The sequence below is a fragment of the Chionomys nivalis genome, chromosome 19 (assembly GCF_950005125.1).
Source record: "Chionomys nivalis chromosome 19, mChiNiv1.1, whole genome shotgun sequence".
Taxonomy (NCBI): Eukaryota; Metazoa; Chordata; class Mammalia; order Rodentia; family Cricetidae; genus Chionomys; species Chionomys nivalis.
The window spans coordinates 31,827,605-31,849,990 of NC_080104.1; the positions used below are offsets into that span (position 1 = coordinate 31,827,605).

General features: G+C 43.9%; 1 protein-coding gene across 1 annotated transcript in view; it reads left to right on the top strand.

Annotated features, from left to right (window-relative positions):
* The window catches only part of Vwa3b (von Willebrand factor A domain containing 3B), a 156,790-nt gene that overhangs the window by 28,277 nt on the left and 106,127 nt on the right, over positions 1-22,386 (top strand). Inside the window, exon 6 of the mRNA XM_057751290.1 lies at positions 796-911. Coding sequence (XP_057607273.1) covers positions 796-911 — 116 coding nt within the window. The remainder of the gene's footprint in view (positions 1-795; positions 912-22,386) is intronic.

Here is a 22,386-nt window from a genome sequence, read left to right on the forward strand (position 1 = left end):
CGGCTGTACCCCTAGCTTTCAGGGTTGAGCCAGTTGGTGCTACTGGCTGCTAGTGGGGTCCCCCATTTGATGCCTGGGCCATCAAAGCTATGTTAATGTGATAGAGACTTAGAGACAAAATAACACAAGCTATCATTTTCCTAGCATCAAGAAATACCATTGGGTTGGACTAATTAATATAATGAGAAGCCACATCACCGCTAAAAGTTGCAAACCATTCTTGTGCATGTGCATGTACCTGTATATGGAGGCCAGAGACTATGCTGGGCATTTTTCCTGGTCACTTGTCACCTTATCTTCTGAGACAGAGCTTTTCAATGAACTTGAAGCTCGCTGATTCAGTTAGGCTGGCTGGCCAGCAAGCTCCAGGAATCGTCTGTCTATATCTCATCAGTATTGAGATCATAGATGTATGCTCCAATCCGGGCTTTCTATGTGGGCTTTATAAGCTGGGGATCTGAACCCAGGTCCCCATGCTTGTTCAACAAACTGAGCTGAGCCACCTCTCTGCCTGGCTTTGACCGTGAAAGTTGACAAGACAAGGTGTAGGAAAATCAGAGAATAGGAAGTTCTAAAGAGGCTTGCAATTGGGTGTGGCGTTGTATACCTTAGTCCCGGCTACTTGGGAGACCAAGGCAGGAGGATTGCTTGAACCTAGAATTTCAGGGCAACACAGTGAGACCCAATCCCGAGAAAACAAAACAAACAAAACCAAGATTTGGAGCACCAAAGACAGCAAATGGACGGAAGCGTTGGCGGGCATGGGCCTAATACAAAACACCTTTCGCCTTTCAGATTCCACGCCTTTGCTGAGAGAACAGAGTGTCTAGAATTCTCTGCTTTTTCCAAAGAGGATGTTGACAGCGCAGTGACTTGGAATTCAAGAAAGCTGAAAGGGAGACTCCCTCCAGGTACCTGGACTCCTGAAGGAGCAGCGGCACTTATAACCTTAGTCATTTCAAGTGGTGTGCCATGCAGTTAAGGCGAAGTAGAGGCCACCCATATCTTTCGTATTGTTTCTGTGGTACGAGGACACCCACTCGGATGTCACAGTGAGTGGATATGTCTAGAAACTGCTTTCAATGTCTCACACATGGTGCTTACTGACATGGGAACTTTCCAGAGATGTGGCCCTAGCCGTGCTACTGCTGGGGTTGGGTCTAAGGCAGGCTGAGCCACCCAATTGCTTGGGTTAGCTGGGGTTCCCTGCGGTTCTCAGGATAGCACTCTTTGCTTCTTGTGATGTAAGCTGTACTTGCAGGATGAGCCTGTCCTTGTGAGGGTCAAGGCTGAACAGGGACTTTTATGGAGGCTGAGGGAACCTCCTTTTTCATTCAGGAATGTGGTTTAGTGAATGAGGTCACAAATCATGAAGAAAGGGAGCTATGATTCAGAAAGCCAGTAATGGAACTGTACTCAGAAAGCCAAGAGATGGGAATTCCTTTGGGGCTGATGAAATGGCAAAATGCTAGCCACTCGGTAAAGACGGGGAAGGAAGGTCCTGTCTGGTTATTACATGATGCAGCACAGCATGGCAACTCAGCTATTTAGAAATCATTGTGGTTTGAATGAGACATCGCCATATCCCCAGGTGTTTAGATACTTGGTCCCCAGCCAGTGATGATGTTTAAAGAGGCTTAGGAATTGTGGCCTTACTTGGAAGAATGTCACCTGGGGTGAGCTTTGAGGTTTTAAAGCCTCCCAGCAACCCCAGTTCACTCTTTCTGCTTCCTGCTTAGAGTTTAAGATGTGAACTCTTGCCGGCCGGTGGTGTTGTACGCCTTTAATCCCAGCACTCGGGAGGCAGAGGCAGGCAGATCTCTGTGAGTTCGAGGCCAGCCTGGTCTACAGGGCTAGTTCCAGGACAGCTAGGTCTGTTACAAAGAGAAAACCTCTCCTGAAAACAAAAAACAAACCCCAAAAGATGTGAACTCTTAGCTTGAAGCTCCCATCACCATACTCAACTACTGCTAGCTTCCCCGCCATGACGGTGATGATCTTATCCCTCCTAAAGGATAAGATAAACCCTGTCTTCTCTATGTTGCCTTGGTCATGGTGCTTTCCCACCATAATAGAAAGAGAACTCAGACAGACGCCAGAGAGAGCCAGTGCCTGCCTCTTTCCTCCTGCTCAACTGCAGTTATTAAGCAGGCTTCAGTACAAGGTAAGGGCGACTCCTTGGGTGTAGGAAAGAACCTGAACATCCTTGCTTTGCTGAACAGCGTTGCCAGGGCTCAGGAGGAGAAGGACGTTTGCGTGGTCAGCTAGGCTGTGAGATGGAGCTAATGACAGGACAGCAGTTCAGAAAGCCCATACCCGACACACACTTTGCGTACTTAAACTCTTCATGTCCCAGAGACTAGTAGGAGGGCCCAGCCTACTGTGGACAATGCCACCCTTGGGCATGTGGTTCTGGGGTGTATAATAAAACAGGCTGAGCAGGGCACGGAGGGCGAGCCAGTAAGCAGTGTTCCTCTACGGCTTCCGCATCAGTTCTTGCCTGGAGTTCCTCCCCTGACTTCCCTTTCATGATGGACTTTAAGCTCTGAAGATGAAATAAACCCTTTCCTCCCCAAGGAGGTCATGGTATTTATCACAGCCACAGAAATCCAACCAGTGGGGGCTTCGATCAGAGTGGAGAACATGAGCTGCCACCCACTCCCCAAGCCTTGTCAGCAGTTAAAAATGGGACTGGATTTTGACCTGTGCGTTCCCTGGGGTCCTGGTCTGTTTGCTGCTGCTGCTGCTGCTATGCCGGAATACCTGAATAATTTATAAAGGATGGGGATGTAGTTGGCTCATGGTTCCCAAAGCTGAGAATCTAAGAGCCGGTAGCTGGCACGGAGAAAGGGCTTTTATGCTGCATCCTACCAGGGAAGAAGGCTGAAAGGCAAACAGGGGAGAGGTTTGCTTTCATATCAAGTTCTCCCGTTACTAACCCACACCCACGATAATGTCATCAGTTCATTCACAGGGGCAGAGTCCCTTTGACCTGTTCACCTCTTAGCAAGTCCCACCTCCCGTGTGCTCGGAGGAGTCACATACAAACTATAGCACCTGACATGGGGTGACAAAGGAAACATCTGTCCATGTAGCCAGCGTTTCCATAGCTGCCCTCGTCTCAGCCTTGGGAACACACAACTTGCAGTACAGATAAAAACATTCTTTAAGAATGAAGTGTTCGGCCTGTCTTCATCTTAGTAATCATGCGTTCCAAATTTGGGGGGGGGGAACGTGTTTGTGTGACCTTGCCTCTCCATCACAATGCCCCAGAAATGCCAGCCTTTCAAAGTTGACTTCTTCTACTCAGAAACTATTCCGAAGTCTTTGACAGATGACTTTAGAAAATGTGTGCTTTCCAATTTCACCTGGGCTCCAGAAGCAGTATTTATTTTATTTTATTTTATTTTATTTTATTTTATTGTCGTTCTTCCTTCTCCCCATTTACCACACCGGCTGCTGTAAGAATTTAACATCATCAGTCTCCCAAACCTCCAACAGGGTGGGTGGAGTCTGACTCCTCGGGAGATAATTTTTATCTTCATTTGGTAGAAAACAGCTTTACAAGGGAAGACTTACACAGCACTACTTAAGAGAACCCACTTGCCAGTCTGAGAGAAAGTTCCAGGGACTACTGACTTTGAATTCTACGTATTTGATTTTTAAAGTCTGGCTCTTCTCTTTGCTCTGCCCCAGTCCAGAAACAAAACAAAAATAAGATAAAAGGACCACTCTGCAGCCAAGATAAAGGATAGTTTGTAAATCATAGAGTCTGTGTATTTGTGTGTGTGTGTGTGTGTGTGTGTATGTGTACACCTGGGCCACAATGCACATTTGGAGGTAAAAAGACAACTTGCAGGAGTGGGTTTTTGCTTTACTCCAGGTGGGTCCTGGCTATCAAATTGAAGTCATCAGACTGGCGGGCCACCTCACCCGGTCTTGTACAAGCACTATTCCATTCGCAAGTGACGAGGAAGAGCCCTCAGGACTTTATCATTTTCCCAAAGCTCTTACCTCCAGTGCTATCACATTCGAGTGTTAGGTCTCACCGTAAGAGTTTAGGACATACACTTAAACCATATCACCCATCTCTTCACAGCGTCTGTCCTGTGACTGACTTTTTTTCCATTTCATTTAGCATGATGTCATCTCTCTCTTTTAAAGGAACTTTTTTTTTAACGGCTTAAAAAATCGTTTTTTGGACACATAGAAATATCTTAGTTGGTAAAGTACTTCCTGCACATGCATGAGGACGCAACTTCAACCCCAACACTCATGTGAAAGGTTGAATATTGCTGGACACCTGTAATTGTCGTGCTGGGGAGTTGTTGGAGGCGGGAGGGGCCATGGAGCTTGCTGGCCTGCCAGTCCAAGCAGTCAGTAAGCTCCAGGTCTCAAAAGACAAGACTAAGAGCAACGGAGTGACGAGGAAAACAGCTAGCATTGACCTCTGGCTTCCACATTCACACATAAAACCGAGCTGGGAGAGAGTAAGGGGAGGGAGGGAGAGAGAAAGACAGAGAGACGGAGAAACAGAGACAGACAGACAGACAGAGATGTACACACAGAGAGAATTAAATTCATGTGTGTGTATGTGTGGTGTATACTCATCTCTGTGTATGGATACACGTTATTCCACGTCCAAATGTCTTGCTCTAGCCCTCTGTCGGGTTCCCTTGAGACAGTCTTCCACCGAACCAGAGCTTGCTAGGTTTTGACTAGACTGGTTGGTCAGTAAGTCCCTGAAATCTTTCCTGTCTCCAGCCCCTCAATGGTTGAGTTTCAGGCATTCTTGCCCACACCAGACTTTTATGTGGGCATTGGGGAACTCAGATTCCTCAGTCCTAAATTAATGTTTAATTGTCATTAAAAATAATTTAATTATAGCATTTTATATACATTCTTTGTTTTTGCTAATCCTGCTTTCCCATGACTCTCCTCCACCCCCACTTCCCTTTCTGGCTAGTTCCCCTTTCTCATGATCCCCATATACATATGTATACACATATATAGTAACTAAAAGTCCAGGGTCTTCACGTAAGAGAAAACCTGAGTCTGGGTGACTTCACTTAAAGCAATAATTCTAAGCTCTACCCATCCATCCTATTTCCTGCAACTGTCATGATTTCGTTTTTTTTTTTGTGTGTGATTGAATGAAATGCCATTGTGTACATGTGTCATTTTATCTATCTATCTATCTATCTATCTATCTATCTATCTATCTATCTATCTATCTATCTATCTATCTATCTATCTATGTATCTATTATGTAGACATTTTTCTGTCTTCACGTATGCCTGAATGGCAGAAGAGGGCACCAGATCTCATTACAGATGGTTGTGAGCCACCATGTGGTTGCTGGGAATTGAACTCAGGACTTCTGCAAGAGCAGCTAGTGCTCTTACCCACTGAACCATCTCTCCAGCCCCTCCACCCATATGTCACATCTTTACACATTCTCCTGTTTCTGGGCATTTCTTAACTATTGTCAAGAGAGCAATTGTGAGCATAGATGTGCTAGTATTACTGTGGTATGCTGAGTTAGGGACTTTGGGTATATACCCAGGACTGAGAGCTGGGTCATATGTGGTCCCTTTGAAGAAACTCCACACGGACTTCCACAGTGGCTGTACCAGTTTATACTCCCACCAACAATAAACAAGGCTTCTCTTTCTCACGCCCTCGACAACATTTGCTAGTTCTGACTGGGGTGTTTTGGTTAGCTTTATTATCGCTGTGATGAAACACTCTGAACAAAAGCAGCTTGGGAAAAAGGGGTTTATCTCTCTCCAAGCTCCATATAACATCTCACCATCAAAAGCAGCAAGGACAGGAACTCACACAGGGCAGGAACCCAAAAGCAGGAGCTGATGCAGAGGCCATGAAGGAGTGTGGCTTACTGGCTTGCTCCCCATGGCTTGCTCAACCTGCTTTCTTTTTTTAAAACTGATTTTTATTGAGCTTCTCTCCCTCCCTCTCCCCTCACTTTCAGTCCTCCCCCAAGGTCCCCATGCTCCCAATTTACTCAGGAGATCTTGTCTTTTTCTACTTCCCATGTAGATTAGATCTATGTAAGTTTCTCTTAGGGGCCTCATTGTTGTCTAGGTTCTCTAGGATTGTGATTTGTGGGCTGGTTTTCTTTGCTTTATGTTTAAAAACCACTTATGAGTGAGTACATGTGATAATTGTCTTTCTGGGTCTGGGTTACCTCACTCAAAATCATGTTTTCTAGCTCCATCCATTTGCCTGCAAAATTCAAGGTGTCGTTATTTTTTTCTGCTGTGTAATACTCCATTGTGTAAATGTACCACATTTTCCTTATCTATTCTTTGATAGAGGGGCATTTAGGTTATTTCCAGGTTCTGGCTATGACAAACAATGCTGCTATGAACATAGTTGAGCACATGTCCTTGTGACACGATTGAGCATCTTTTGGATATATACCCAAAAGTGGTATTGCTGGGTCTTGAGGAAGGTTGTTTCCTAATTTTCTTAAAATCATCACACTGACATCCAAAGGGACTGTACCTGCTTGCATTCCCACCAGCAATGCAGAAGTGTTCCCTTTACCCCACAACCTCTCCAGCATAAGTTGTCATCAGTGTTTTTGATCTTGGCCATTCTTACAGGTGTAAGATGGAATCTCAGAGTTTCAACCTGCTTTCTTGTAGAACCCAGGACCACTAGCCCAGGGATGCCACTGGGCTATGCCCTCCTCCATCAATTAATAATGAAGAAAATGAACTATAGTAGTGGTTCTCAACTTTCCTAATACTAGGACCCCTTAATGCAGTTCCTCATAAAATTATTTTTTGTTACTTTATAACGGTAATCTTGTTACTGCTATAAATCACAATGTAAATATCTATGTTTTCTGATGGGGTTAGGGGATCCCTATGAAAGTGTTCAATATCCTTCGATACCCCAAGGGGTCGTGACCCACAGACTGAGAACTGCTGCCTTACAGGCTTACTGCAGCCTGATCTTATGGAGGCATTTTCTTAATTGAGGATCCCTCCCCTCCGATGACTATAGCTCGTGTCAAGTAGACATAAGATTATCTACCACACTGGGGTGAGATGGAATCTCAAAGTAGTTTTAATTTTAATTGAAGGAATAATAGGTGTGTGTGTGTGTGTGTGTGTGTGTGTGTGTGTGTGTGACATTTTGTTTATCCATCCACTGGCAATGGACATGTGGGTTGGTTTTATCTTTTGGCTATTATAAGTTATGCTGCCATGAACTTGGGTTTACAAATACATTTTGACTCCCTGATTTTCATTATTTGGGGAATATACCCCCAAAGTGGGATTCCTGAATCATATATGATAATTCTCTTTGTATTTTTTGAGGAGCCTCCGTACTGTTTTCCACAAAGGTATTGGTGTTGTATATTCCTGCCAACCGTGCACAATTGTCCCGTGTCCTTGTGAACATTTGTCACCTTCTGTGTTTTTGATAGTGGCCACCCCAATGGGTGGGAGACGGTGTCTCAGTGTGGTTTTGATATGCATTTCTTTGATACTTAACGCCTATCTTTTCATTAGTTTGTTGAAAGAAATATTATAATGTAGTATTTAAAAATTCAAATGGATCTAACATATCCATGGTGATTAAAATAATGATCCAGCCTCCTTCTTCCCTGCTGGAAACTATTCCTAGCCATTGTGGGGGATCCCTTTCTTGAGCCTTGGGCACTACCCAGAGATCATTGGCAGCACTGAGATGTCAAATTGCCACTCCTGGATAAGCCACCCCACGATGGACAAATGAGAGGATTCTCTGGAGAGAGTAAGAGCTTTCTCACCTGCAGGCTGCAAATCTGAGGTGGTCAGAAAGTGGTGCTGGTATGCAAAGGGGGTGGGGATGGCAGTGCTGTTGGGCCTCTTGGCTCAGCACCAATTTTACAAGATGAAACAGAACACGGTTCAGCTTCAGCTGACCACCCCAGAAGCTGGTAGGCTCCAGTATTAGGGTGTACAAAAAGCACAATGTCTTGGTTTTGTGGGTTGGATTTCTTTTTTTTTTGTAAAGTTTGTTTGTTTCTTAGTTTGCATTTTCCTTTTACTTATGTTTTTTTATTATGCCTTTGCTATTATTTTCAGAATCAGCTGATTGGTTTTTATTCCTCTTATATCTATGTAATTTTGACTGCATTTCTTACTTGTGTGCTCTTAAATCTCCGGTGGTGCATGTGGCTACCTCCAGGTGCATTTCTTCTTCGGCATGCATCCTTCTTTTTCCCCTTTCCCTGCCTTCTTTTGTTACATTCAGTGATTATTTCTATTTTTACGCCTTCCAGATTTCTTCTGTTTAAAGTCAGCACATGAAGTAATGGGTTTCATTATGTTGTTTTCGCACATACGTGGCATTGTCCTTTGTTCTCGTTCATCCACCCTGACCTCTCCACCCACTTGCTGGTCTCCTCCCCTCCAGAATGTCCCCACTCTTGCTTTCATGTCCCATGCGTTCTGTGGCTTCCTCTTTTTTTATCCTCGCCTTCCTTTTCTGTTTTCATGTCCTACACACACACAAAACGTAAACACACACACAAAATGCAAACACACACACACATACACACACACAAAACACATACACACACATACACACACACAAAACGCATACACACACACACACATACACAAAATGCATACACACATGCACACTGTACATTTAAATACCTTCAGTATTTATCATTCTGAACCCAGATGATTTTATTTATATATTTTACTTATATTAATGATCTCTAGTTGTATTTTTGTCCTGAAAAGTCATGATTGATTTTTTTTTCCTTTTGAGCGGAAGAAGCCACCCCAAGGCGTACAAATGAGGGGGTTCTCTGTAGAGAAGAGACCTTTCTCATGCCACAGGCTGCAAGTCTGGGGTGGTCAGAAATGGGTGTTGGTGTGGAATGACAGGCAACCCCTAAGGGGACTGCACAACTCCATTGTTGTATATGTGCCTTATTAGCTCTGTCCATTCAGCTGCTGACGGACAACTAGGCTGGTCCCATTTTCTGGCTATTGTGACTAGTGCGGCTCGGGGTGCTGGAGTCCTTCCAGAAATGGCATATTGGGACATGTGGTAGTCCTCCTAGTTTTTTGAGGAACCTCTGCTCTGACTGTCACAGTAATAGCACCAGTTTGCATCGCATCCCCAGCAGCAACCACAGGCTTCCTCTCTGCACTTCCTCACCAGACCGGACCTCTCTAGTCAGGTTCACTTTCTATTGCCTGGAGTCAAAGGATGCTGAGTGCAAGGGAGAACATTTCCTGCCACATATTTCTTCCTTCGAGAACTGTTTGCTCAGTTCACTTGTCCATTTATTGATTGAATTATTTGATTTTGGCTCTGGTATTTGAATTTTAGCATTCCTTTTGTACTTTAGACATTAGTCTCCTTTGGATTTGGATGAGGGTCACACTGACTGTATAGATGGCTGTTGGTACTATCGCCTTTGCACAGTATTAATTTTGTCGCTCAAGAAATCCTTCTGTCTTCAGTGTCTAGATGTTTACATGGTAGAGGTCTGTGCTGGATAGTTTTATATCAAGTCAGCAGAAGTTAAAGTCACCTGAGAGGAGGGGACCGTAATTAAGAAGGTGCCTCCATACAGTCGGGCCATATGCAAGCCTATAGAGGGTTTTCTTAATTGGTGGGCAGGTCCCAGCCCACTGTGGGTGGTGCTGTGCCTGAGCTGGTGGTAAGCCGCAGCCCTCCATGGCCACTGCATCAGCTCCCACCTCCAGGTTCCTGCCCAGTTTGAGTTCCTGTCCTGACTTCCTTTGATGATGAACAACAACGTGGAAGTGTAATTCCAACAAACCCTCTCCTCCCCACGTTGCTTTGGTCATAGTGCTTTATCACAACAGTGGTGACCCTGACTAAGACAACATCTCTTGCCTCTTTGGCCAGGTTTATTTCTGGGCATTTAATTTTTCTCCAGAATTTCATCACCCTTTCTCTTTCTTCCAACTCATCCCATCTTACTGTTCAGATCATAGGAATCAAAATTTCCACTTCTTCCCTTTCTCCCCTTTTCCTCCCCCTCCCTTCTCCCCCTCAAGTCCGAAGAGAAGACAGGGTTCCCTGCCCTGTGGGAAGTCCAAGGCCCTTCCTCCTCCATCCAGGCCTAGAAAGGTGTGCATCCAAACAGACTAGGATCCCAAAAAGCCAGTCCATGCAGTAGAGACAAATCCCAGTGCCATTATCTTTGGCCTCTCAGTCCACCCCAATTGTCAGCCACATTCAGAGGGTCCAGTTTGATCCCATGCTCGTTCAGTCCCATTCCAGCTGGATTTGGTGAGCTTCCATTAGATCAGGCACACTGTCTCAATGGATGGACCAACCCCTCACGGTCCTGACTTCCTTGGTCATATTCTCCCTACTTCTGCTCTTCAACTGGACCTTGGGAGCTCAGTCCAGTACTCCCATGTGGGTCTCTGTCTCTATCTCCATCTGTCGCTGGACAAAGGTTCTGTCTGGATTCTTACAGTACCCAGGTGCCCTGTTCTTTTGGCTCTAACAATCCTTCCTTTCCCTCTTCCACAATGTTCCCTGAGCCCTAAGTGTATGGGTTACGTTGTAAATGTATCAGTTGGGGATGGGCACTCAACAATGAGCTCTTCTTGGCATTTTGACTAACTGTGGGTTTCTGTGATGATCTCCATCTGCTGCAAGAAGAAGTTTCCTTGAGGAGGAATGAGAGCCACACTCTACCTAGGATATAAGGACATGTTCAGAATGCACTTGAAAATTATATTAATTTATAAAAGTGACTGTGGTAGGTTCTCCTTGAGGGTTCATGACCTCTCCAGTCATGAGTGGTAGTCTAGGTTTATAGTGCTAGGTATGAGTTTCCTCCTATTGAGCAGGTCTTAAGTCCACAGCTCTTGGTTATTCCTGAGACATAAGTGCCATTATTGCACCCTTGAGTTTTTTTTGCTGGTCATTGCTGTGGTCTGTAAGCTTTACAGCTGAGTTGGACTATTAATTGCTTCTCTCCACTAGCATCTTGTAGAGCACCTTTGGATGCTAAGAGAACTAGTCTCCAGGGAGGGAGAAGCTTCTAGGTCAGTTCCACCTTACGATTCCTCCAGTTCTTGTGCCCAGAGATTCTGGTATCTTCAGCAATAGGTCTTACCTTCAAGTTCTGGAAGACAGCTAGGACAGTGGTAATTGTTCACATTGTTTAAGAAGTCTCTTGGACTCTCCTGATCCATAATACAAAGGCAAATTTCCCATAGTCGGCCCTGGGGTTTTTGTGAAAAAGTGTGTGTTAATTGACTTTCTCCTGTAGTTCACACAGAGGTCCCTACTCTAGCATCTTACTTGGGAGATACACTACCATTTCACTCTTTAGTTCTCAAATTTCCATTTTATAGTCTTCTACCATGGAGATGATGGGCAAACAACACACACCATGTGAGCATATATGTGTATATATTTATGTTCATATATGTATATATATACACACACATAGCCTGTGTGTTTGTTAATGCTAACTCATGGCAATGTGTTCATCATTTTATATATTCTTCCATAACATTTTTAGTATTGCATTCTTCATTTCTGCTTAGTTTTTCTTCTTTAATTTCCTGCAATGCCTTATTTGTATACTGTATTGCATCTTCTTTTTTATAACAATCTACTATAAATATAGAGACAAAAATTATGGGGAAGGTTGGGTTTTGTGGTTCATGTCACTACTTGGGAGGCAGAGACAGGCAGATCTCTGTGAGTTCAAGGCCAGCTTGGTCTACATTAATGAGTTCTAGGTCAACTAGGGCTATATAGTAAAAGCCTGTTGCAAGGAAAAAAATAATCCCCCACAGTTGCCTTTAACACACTTGGATTCAGTGTAAACAAGGAATTAAAAGATGTCCATGGTGAAATTTTGAAAACACTGACAGAAGAAATTGTAGAAGACAAAATTCCATGCTCATAGATTAGAATAATTATTATTATGAAAATTGCTGTATTAGCAAAAGTAATCTATAGATTCAACACAGTACTCATGAAAATTCCAATTCCATTTTTTTTTTTGACAAAAGCTAAGGGGAAATTTTTTTTAACATTCATATACAAGCAAAAAAGACCCCGGGTAGACAAACCAGCCCTTAGAAAATAAAGAATTATGTTAGCGGTCCATATCTGATTTCAAGCTATTCTACAGTGTTCAGACGCAAAAATAGCGCGGTGCAGGTGTAGACAGACACACACATCAATGGAATGAGCACTGGGCAGAAACCTAGACAGCTACACATTCTGACAAAGATGCTAGGAGTATCCAGAGGAAGGAAGATGGGCTCTTCAACAAACCATGCTGGAGACAACTGCTCAGTCACAGGTACGAGAGTCCGTCTAGATCCGGGCCACTCACCCTGCCTGACAATCAATTCCAAGTGGTTCAGAGGCCTTAGTGGAAGGCCCCAGACACTGACTCATTAGAAGACATGTAAGGTGAAACACTTCAAGATACAGACTAGGTTAAAGGCTGTCTCCAAAGGATCAGGAAATACAGTCAACAACTGACAAACGGGCCTTCATGAAATCAAAAAGCTTCTGCACAGCAAAGAAAGCATTTAATCCAGGAGGAGCCAGCCCAAGAATGTGAGAGAAAGAGTCCTAGAATTCACGTGGATTACATCCTGTCTCTAAATTATTGCATGAGGACAATGACATATACTGACCCTTTGACTGCCTTCTGATAAAACCTATTCTCTCCCTCCCTCCCTCCCTCCCTCCCTCCCTCCCTCCCTCCCTCCCTCCCTCCCTCCCTCTCTCTCTCTCTGTCTCTCTCTCTCTCTCTCTCTCTCTCTCTCTCTCGTGTGTGTGTCTGTGTATGTCTTGCTCCCATTATAATTACCCCAACTTAGTCTACTCTTAAGTAAGTGTTCCCAAGCATATTTCATACAGCATCTCCTTTGACAGTCATACTGGTCGTGTGTAGGAAGTGACAGAACGTCTTCAATTCTTTTTCCAGGAGTGAAACATCCTGGAAGTAATTTGTTGAATGTGCATGACTGGTATAGGTCAGAGCCAGAGGTCTGAGCCTGGGCTGTCCTTAGTGCTTGTCAGTCAGTATAGACACTTTGAGAACTCTGGGAAGACAGAGAGGGCAGGGTTCTTGCTACACAAAGACTTTCGCTGTTAAAGCATTTTGAGGTCTTTCCCTTTAGTCTTCCTGCTGTATACTTAAAAACTAATCAAGACATAAGCATCATATTATTGTATAATTTGAATATTTCACTTTATATTTAATAATATGACAAGTATTTTCTCAAACTAGTATAAAGTGTTTTATATTGCAGACATTCAGATATCCAGGACTTTTTTACATTGTATGGTATAAATTTTTGTCAGTCTTTGTCTTTTAGACATTTCATTAATATTTTAATGTTTTCAATTAGAGCTATTATATTTACATTTTATATATTTCCTCCTATTTTCTCAGTATTTAAAGAGACAGATTTCTGGCAGTGAAAACTCTGGATCCAAATGTAATGCTGGACCAAAGGGTCACCTCTTCTTTGAGCTGTTTCAAAATGTTTTGCAATAATACATTCACACCAAGAGTATATGAAAAATATCCACTTCAATTAGCATCAAAATGCTGTCTTACTGTTCCAATTAGACTTTATTTAACGAAGAGATTAATGTCAACTGTTAGTGAACATAACACATTTTGTATTTATTAACTTTTTTTTTATAAATTACCTCCCTGTCAGGCTTGTGACTTGTAGGTAATTTATAGTAGCAATTATGTTTTCTTTCGTGTGGCTGTTTCTCATATGAAAAATTTAAATTTACATAGCAATGGCAGCCCATAAATCTTGTACCTTCTAGCTTCTACGTGATTTTATTTCTATCCTGAAGTGTGTGTGTGTGTGTGTGTGTGTGTGGTTAAAAAAAAATGCTTTTGGTCTAGCTAGATTTATTTTGAAGTATGCTGAATGGGACAGGATGGGATGGGATGAGTGGACTTTTTCCCTGAATGCACTAACAGTCTTCACACCAGTCAGCCTTTTCACTCTGAATGCCACGTGTCATCCTTTGTAGTAAACAGGGTCTCATCTATGATGGGCTTGCTCCTGAACCACCTGCTCTTCCCATGGTCCTTTCCTTTCTAGTCCAAGGCTACTCATGCATAGCTTTTGACATTGATTTTCTTCCACCTTGTATATTTATCTTAAGTACGGGAATGGGTTTGGTGTTCTCCAGGTGGACTTTAGTTTGTTATGTTTCCAGTTGAATATCTTAGGAGGATATAGGCAAGCTGCTTCATTCAGCCTAAGTTTATATTCTGTTTCCATTGATATCCTAAGCTTTTGGGGGATCTCACCAGACTTGTCTTCCTTCCCCCCTCATTTTACTTCCTTTCCCTCCAGTTTATCCGTCTAGATTTAGTGAGCTGTGGTGCTACAATTGGAAAGGGCAGAAACAGAGTGGGCGTTACCAGCAGTTTCTTACCGCAGATTTGTTTGTTGTTGAAGTAAAAGTACTTGTAACAACAACATTGCATTTGTAGCCATTAGCAATTGGAACAATAAAGTTATGAAAGCATTCTCTAAATTTTCCAGAGGACTTTGGGCAGCCCTACTCTAAATTATAAGAGCCCATATTTGTTGTAGATAATTCTGTTGATGCTAAATCTGATTTCATGTAATCTTTATGTACTCATGATGATTTGAATAAGAATGTTCCCCATGGGCTCAGATGTTTAAGCAGTTGGTCCCCAGTTGATGGCACTGTTTGGGTATGTTTAGGAGGGACAGTCTTTTTTTTTTTTTTTTTGCCTTTCACTGATTTGTTTCATTTGGAGTTAATAATAAAGGGGCATTTTCCCTTCGTAATTTATTTTTTTGTTTTTTCTTTATGTTGTTTTTTCTTTTTTTCTTTAAAAAACTATCGTTTCTCATTTTACATACTAATCCCAGATCTCCCTCCCCTACTTCCGCTCCTTCCACCTTCCCTCATCCCACCCTGATCCACTCCTCAGAGAGGGTAAGGCTTCCCATGGGGAGTCAACAAAGTCTAGCACATTGCTTTGAGGTAGGACCAAGACCCTTCCCATTATATCTAGGCTGTGCAAGGTATCCCTCCAAAGAGAATGGGTTCCAAAAAGCCAGTACAAGCAGTAGGAATGAATTCTGGTCTCACTGCCAGTGGCCCCACAGTCTGTCCCAGACATACAACTGTCTCCCACATTCAAAGGGCCTAGTTTGGTCCTCTGCTGTTTCCCTTGCTATCAGACCAGAGTTGATAGGCTCCCATTAATTAGCTCAGGCAAGCTGTTTCATTGGGTGTCCCCATCATGGTCTTGTCCTCTTTGCTCATATTCTCCCTCCTCCCACTTTTTGACTGGACTTTGGGAGCTCAGCCCAGTGCTCCACTGTGGATCTCTGCATCTGCTTCCATCAGTTGCTGGATGAAGGTTCTATGATGACATTTAAGATAGTCATCAATATGACTACAGGGCAAGACCAGTTCAGGCACCTTCTCCACTTTTGCTTAGGGTCTTAGCTGGGGTTATCCTTGTGGTTCCCTGGGAATTCCTCTAGTGCCAGGTTTTTTGCTAGCCCCATAATGGCTCCCAATCAAGGTATCTTTCCTTGCTCTCTGTCTCTGTCCTTCTCCCATCTCAACCATCCCATTCCCTCCCCTTCTCCCCCTCCCCTTCTCCCCTCCTCCTCCCTTTCCACCCTCCCCTCCCCCCATCCCCATGCTCCCAATTTTCTCAGGAGAGCTTGTCTATTTCCCCTTCCCAGGGGGATCTATATGTTTCTCTTAGGGTTCTTCTTGTTACTTAGCTTCTCTGGGGTCATGGACTACAGGCTCATTATTATCCTTTGCTTTACAGTTAGTATCCACTTATGAGTGAGTACATACCTTGTTCATCTTTCTGGACATGGTATGGGTCTGGGTTTCCTCACTCAGAATGTTTTTTTTGTTCCATCCATTTACATGAAAATTTCAAGATGTCATTGTTTTTTTACCACTGAGTGGTACTCCATTATGTAAACGTACCACATTTTCTTTATCCATTCTTCTGTTGAGGGGCATCTACGTTGTTTTTAGGTTCTGTCTATTACTATTTGTAATTATTTATGCTGCTATGAACATAGTTGAACAAATGTTCTTGTAGTATGATTGAGCATCCTTTGGGTATGTGACCAAGAGTGGTAATTCTGGGTCATAAGGTAGGTTGATTCCCAATTTTCTGAGAAACCACCATACTGATTTCCAAAGTGGTTATACAAGTTTGCATTCCCACCAGCAGTGGTGGAGTGTTCCCCTTACTCCACATCCTCTCCAGCATAAGCTATCATTGGTGTTTTTGATCTTAGTCATTCCGACTGGTATAAGATTGTATCTCAGAGTCGTTTTGATTTGCACTTCCTGATAGCTAAGGATGTTGAACATTTCCTTAAGCGTCTTTCAGCCATTTGAGCTTCTTCTGTTGGGAATTCTCTGTTTAGATCTGTACCCCATTTTTAAATTGAATTATTTAGTATTTTGATGTCTAATTTCTTGAGTTCTTTATATGTTTTGGAGATCAGACCTCTGTCTGATGTGGGGTTGGTGAAGATCTTTTCCTATTCAGTCTTTTTGGCTTATTGACCGTGTCCTTTGCGTCTCAGTTTCAGGAGATTCCATTTATTTATTGTTCCTCTCAGTGTCTGTGCTACTGGGGTAATATTTAAGAAGTGGTCTCCTGTGCCCATGCATTGAAGGCTACTTCCCACTTTCTCTTCTATCTGGTTTTAGGAGGTACAGTCTAAAGGAAGTCACCATTGGGGGCAGACTTTCAGCTTCCTGTTTGTGGTATGAAATGTGAACTCCCAGCTTTGCCTGTTTCTGCTGCTCTGATTTCCTGCCAAGAGAGTCTCTTCTCCCTCTGAAACTGTAAGCCCCAATAAACTCTCTGTTCTGTAAGTTGCCTTTGTCATGGTGTTTCACCACACTGACTGAAAAGTAATTATGTACTTGTTAGGCAGATATACCTAGGAATTTGTATTTCTTGCAAGAGGTTTTATAAGCTGTAATAATGTCACATATAATAAATTATTTGTGAATGATTACCAAATTTCAGGTCTTGTATTTGGAGATGATTCCTTACATCAGCTTGCTCCCCAGAACAAACAAAAGTTATAGACTGAGAGGAATTTTGCTTTGTTTCTTGCCTCATTGCAAGAGCAAGCAAGCAAACACACACACACACACATACACACACATAGACATAGACACACGTCATGCAAAATCATTTATTCTTTGCTTATTTGGCTTCTTATAGATGTGTTAATTCTTCGGAATTTCTCTGCCAATTTGATTTTTCTTCCTGTTTGTTTCCCTTGGTCTGGGCTTTCCTTGGATGTGGGATGCTTCTCAAATGTTTTGATATGGACACTGTATGCAGCTTAGAATGGCTCACTGTCATGTTTAAGATATAAATTGTCGCTGGGCGGTGGTGGCGCATACCTTTAATACCAGCACTCGGGAGGCAGAGGCAGGCGGGTCTCTGTGAGTTCGAGGCCAAGCTGGTCTAGAAGAGCTAGTTCCAGGACAGGAACCAAAAGCTACGGAGAAACCCTGTCTCAAAAATCAAAAATGAAAAAAAAAAAGATATAAATTGTCCCCTTAAAGGCTCATGTTTTAAAGTCTTGACCTTAGTGCACACACTAAGTGATAAGATCTGATGGGTCTGGCTTCATGAATGCATGAATCTCTTGATGGACTCCGACTTGATGGAGTTAATGGGTGGAGATGGAAACACTGGAAGGTGAGGCCTGGTTGGAGGAAGCAGGCCACTGGGGCCATGCCTTTGATGGGTGCCTGTGCTTCCCAGCCCTCCTTATCGTCACTCTCCTGTAGCCACGAGGTGAGCTGATTTGCCTTGCCCCTTGTTCCTACTGTGATGTCAGGTCCTTTCTTCAGGTCCACAGTGATGGCACCCAGCTGACCATGGATAGAAATCTCTAAAATCAACAGATAAAATCAGTCACTGCTTCCCGAGTTGTGTATGTCAATTATTCTATCACAGCTGTAGAGAGTCTGATCAACACCTTCACTTAATGATTCATTGCATGTTCAGTTTTCCTTACACGATTCTCAGAGCGTCTATGACCTGTGGTTTTAGGTAGAAGGAACTTGAGACAGAGAACAAGAAGAGGACTATGTTCAGAGTTCCCTACTGAGTCAGGAGCTGTTCTGAGCTGTGGTGCAAAGGTCACTCAGATCTGATGGTGGTACCCAGCCTTATTGGTCTTCAGGAGACTTATTATTAGTAGTACCGTCCAGTGATCTTTCCCCTGGGACTTCCATGGACTTCTAGGGAAGAGGCATAACTATTCATCCCATTGCCCTCTGGGGTCTTCTGTTTGCCTGCACTGTGTCTGGTTCTCCATGTCAACCTGGAGGAAGCTCATCTTCCTCCCAGCGCAGTCACGCCCTCTCCTTTCCATTTAGTGGATTTTAGTAGCTGCAGTGAGTGGAGGTGGACCACACCCTCTCTGGTTCTCCTTTCTTTCCGCCTTCACTTTCTGAAACCTCTCACTATTTCTTTTTAGGAGCTAAGTCCTCCCTCTACCCCTAATGGTAGATTCCTTGTACTTGGAGTACCTTGAACTTCGCTATTTGTCTGTCTCATTGAATCTGGAGAATCCCAGCCATTACCTAGAAAAAGTATTAGCAGCAGCAGCAGCAGCAGCAGCAGCAGCAGCAGCAGCAGCAGCAGCAGCAGCAGCAGCAGCAGGAGTGGCAGTGGTACCTTGTGGTAGTGGGGATTGACTCTAGAGCTCACACATGCTAGGCTAGTAACCTTCCACTGAGCCATGTCCTCACCCTTCTTTCTACTTAAAAAAAAAAAAAAGATTTTTGAGTTATGATCTCAGCAAGTTACCCAGGCTGACCTTGAACCCACTCTGTGACCTAGGTAGCCCTTGAGTTGTGATCCTCTGCCTCGGCTCCCGAGCACTTGGATCACCAGTCTGTGCCACCTGGCTGGGCTCAGCAATTATTTGTCGTTGTCATTATTTTATTTTAAAGTCACACGGCTTCAGGCCAACTGTGGTTTGATTAATTTAAAACAGACTTATCCTCATTTAACTGGTGCTCCTCAGGCCGTATTTTTATTGCGGTGAATTGCATAAGAACCAAAGTCAATCATTTGGACACACTTAAGGCTAGCAGTTCATTGGCCAGAGCTAATCACATGACCAAGTCCAGTGCGAACGATGGGGCAGACTATTCCACCAGCAGAAAGCTGAGGAGGGACATGAATAGTGGATAAACAATAATACAAGCTATCACGGCCTTTCATTCCTGTGTGATTCTGGGTTTGGCCCCAGGAGCCAGTGTGTGTTGGAAAATGAATCAACTTTGGCATCAGATCTGGGTTCAGATACTGGCTTTGCCACAAATTATGCCATGTTAACATGTTACCAAAACTTTACTGTTTCTCATTTATAGAATGGGAATAACAACATCTGCTTTATATGAGTGTTGGTGGTCTTAAAACACAGGACACACACACAAATGTGCAGCCTAAAGCAGCAGTTAATTGCCAGCAATGGCCTTTTTCTTTCTTAGAATTCCAAACGGGCATTTCCTGTAGATGCTGGCTCTGGAATGTGACCTAATCAGAAGCGCATGGCAGCCTCTATATAACAAACAGTTTGCAGAGTCACCGCACTGACTGGCTTATTTGCCTGCATGGTGTTAGCTGGAAACTGGGATTCGGACCAAGGAGTGTGATAGGGGCACTGGGAAAGACCACCCTTTGTGGGTGGTACTGGGGTAACTATGGGGGGTGGGGATTCCTACCGTGGAAACCAGGAGCCCACATCCCCCTTCTCCTGGGAGTTTAATTTTACTCAGTGGCGGGTAGGAATGAGGAGCTGGGCCTTTCCTGGGAGTGATTTTACCCACTCCTTTGGAAGAGTGAGCTCAGAGAGAGGCAGAACACTGTCTGGACGTTTGTAAAATTGGACATGAGAATGACTATCTAGAGAGAGATAGTCCCCTCTAGAGCCGACTGCTCTGCATATAGGCCGGGTCTACGCATGTTTTAGAAGGAGCTTCGACTGCTGGTGCATTCGGGGATGGCATCCTCTGGGCTGCCCCTCACGGTAGAGGTCTGGGTACCCCTCAGTCAGGAAGAACACTTGTGTTAGGATCTGGAGAAGGCTCCATTTCTGTTTTGCTTCTGTTCTTGTTTTATCATAAATTAGGAAAAACCAAGCTGAAATAATGAATGTGGATTTATAAATTTAGATCAGAGTGAAAGTTGTCACCGGGCATCTGTCATTAAAATGGAATAATACTTTTGACACTGATGCAGCTAGCTCAGCCACAGGACCGGTCATCAAAGCTGACAATGAACTTGTCTCAGATGGGCCAGAGGTGCCAGGCTATTTAGGTTGGTAAACTCAAGAGACCTCAGGGTGGCATGATCACTTGGACCGTAAGCTGTACTCAGAGCTGTGTGATCCTGCTCCAAGCCGGAGCATCAGCAAGCCAGAGCATCGCATGGTACCAACATCTGCAACGTGAGCTAACTTGAAGCTGATGTTATACACACCACCCGGAGTCCCCACAGCTTAGAACCCTCTCCTTATTCCAGGGGAATGGGAACGGATGACAAGGCACATCTGTCATTTCTAGGCTCGTCTTATTAGGCAGCTGTCCCTGATCAGACCTGACTAGCTCTCCCTTCTGAGCCTGTCCTGGGCTTTGGCACTCTCAGGGCAGCTGAGAGATCTTAGTCACCAGCCCAGCTCACTGATGAGAAGTGAAATGACATACTGGCTTTGCTGGGATCACCACCAGATCTTGCTTGCCAGATAAGAGGTAAAGACTGTGCAATGAACAAATTAAAAGGAATGTGTCATAGCACAGGGTCGTACCAAAAGGCAGCGATACTTTGCTGGGTCTGTGTTGTTTGTCACTGGTACTTTGTTTGGACAAGACCGTGCTACAAAAGCTACTCTGGGACCAGCAAGATGGATCAGCAGATAAAGGCACTTACTGCCAAGTCTGAGGGCTGAGTTTAACCCCTAGGACTCCTATGGTGGGAGGGGAGAGCCAGTTATTGAGAGCTGTCCTCAGGCCTTCATGCAATGGGTATGCTCACATGGACATATAATAAATAAACAAAATTGCAGCAAACTCCTGTTTTTAAAGAATAAAATCTGTAAAAAAAAAAAAAGGGGTCGGGTATTTTTGAAAATTTTCTGTATTTGTGTGTTGATGGCGAGGGAAAAGCATGAGCTAAGGATATACATTTTAAAACTACATTTTATTTACTTGAGCATACAGCAGGTTGCTATGTTTAAAGAGAAAAAAGGAGCTGTCCTCGTTTTGGCAGACACATGTGATCTTTAATTAGACACTGAGTCTAGTGGCCCATCAGTCAGGCCTGGCATCACACCGCCTTGTTTCCAGTCTCCAATTTAATTTAGAAGCCCTGGTTGGTGCCTGTTTGTAGCTGTTTCCATTGGCAGCAGGAGGTCCTTTCAGAATTTGCCTTTCTTTTCCCTAGAACTGAGCTTAATTCATGGGGCAAGGCCAGAGCAGCTGCCCTTCCAAGGCCGCTGCCACGTTACGGTTGATCCGGTGGAAAGATGTGGTGACCCCCAGACTCCCCTTGACTGTTCGGTGTCTTGAATTTCTTATCGTTGCTGAAGACAGGACTCTGGCAGTGAGAGTTTATCGAGCATCTTCCATGGAACTTAAAGTCTCACTAGGGTGAAGATGAAGAAACTTAAAGAAATAGGTGACATGGCTCTGGACCAAGGGACCCCAGACTCTCAGAGCATCCATTTTCACTTCTGCTCTGTGGCTCAAGTTGCTCCTTCTCTCATTGCTTCCAGAGCCCAGCTGATGTAGAACAACCCACCTGTAACTCCCCTTCCTCTGCCATTCCTTCACACATTTGAAGATCCAATGGCTCTGTAGGTTTTGCTCCCTCACTAAGAGTGAGCCCCCATGGCTAGGGACCCATGTATTCCTGCCTCCATCTTGGAATCCTTGTCCAGTTAGGGCTTCCAGCATCCGTGCGGCCTGTTCACTTGGTACTGACCGTGGTGAGATCAGTTCTAGTCTTAGCTGAGACGTGGCAGTCAAGCCCAGAACTAACCGAAAGGGTGCGAGTATCCAGCAGGCTTCACCTCACCACGCATGAGGTGTAGAGAAATTCATCAAAGGTCTTTTCAAATTTAAACTGAGTTGCTAGGAAAAAAAGAGAGCTCGTATGAATTCTGATTACATTTGAATAACCTTGCTTTGATTTCAGACTAAGAGAGCCCTCCAGATGTGTTATTTAAAAGTCAAGAGCTGTGCTGGGCTTTGGGATATGCTGTGATGAAAAGGGTGGGACTCTCAAAA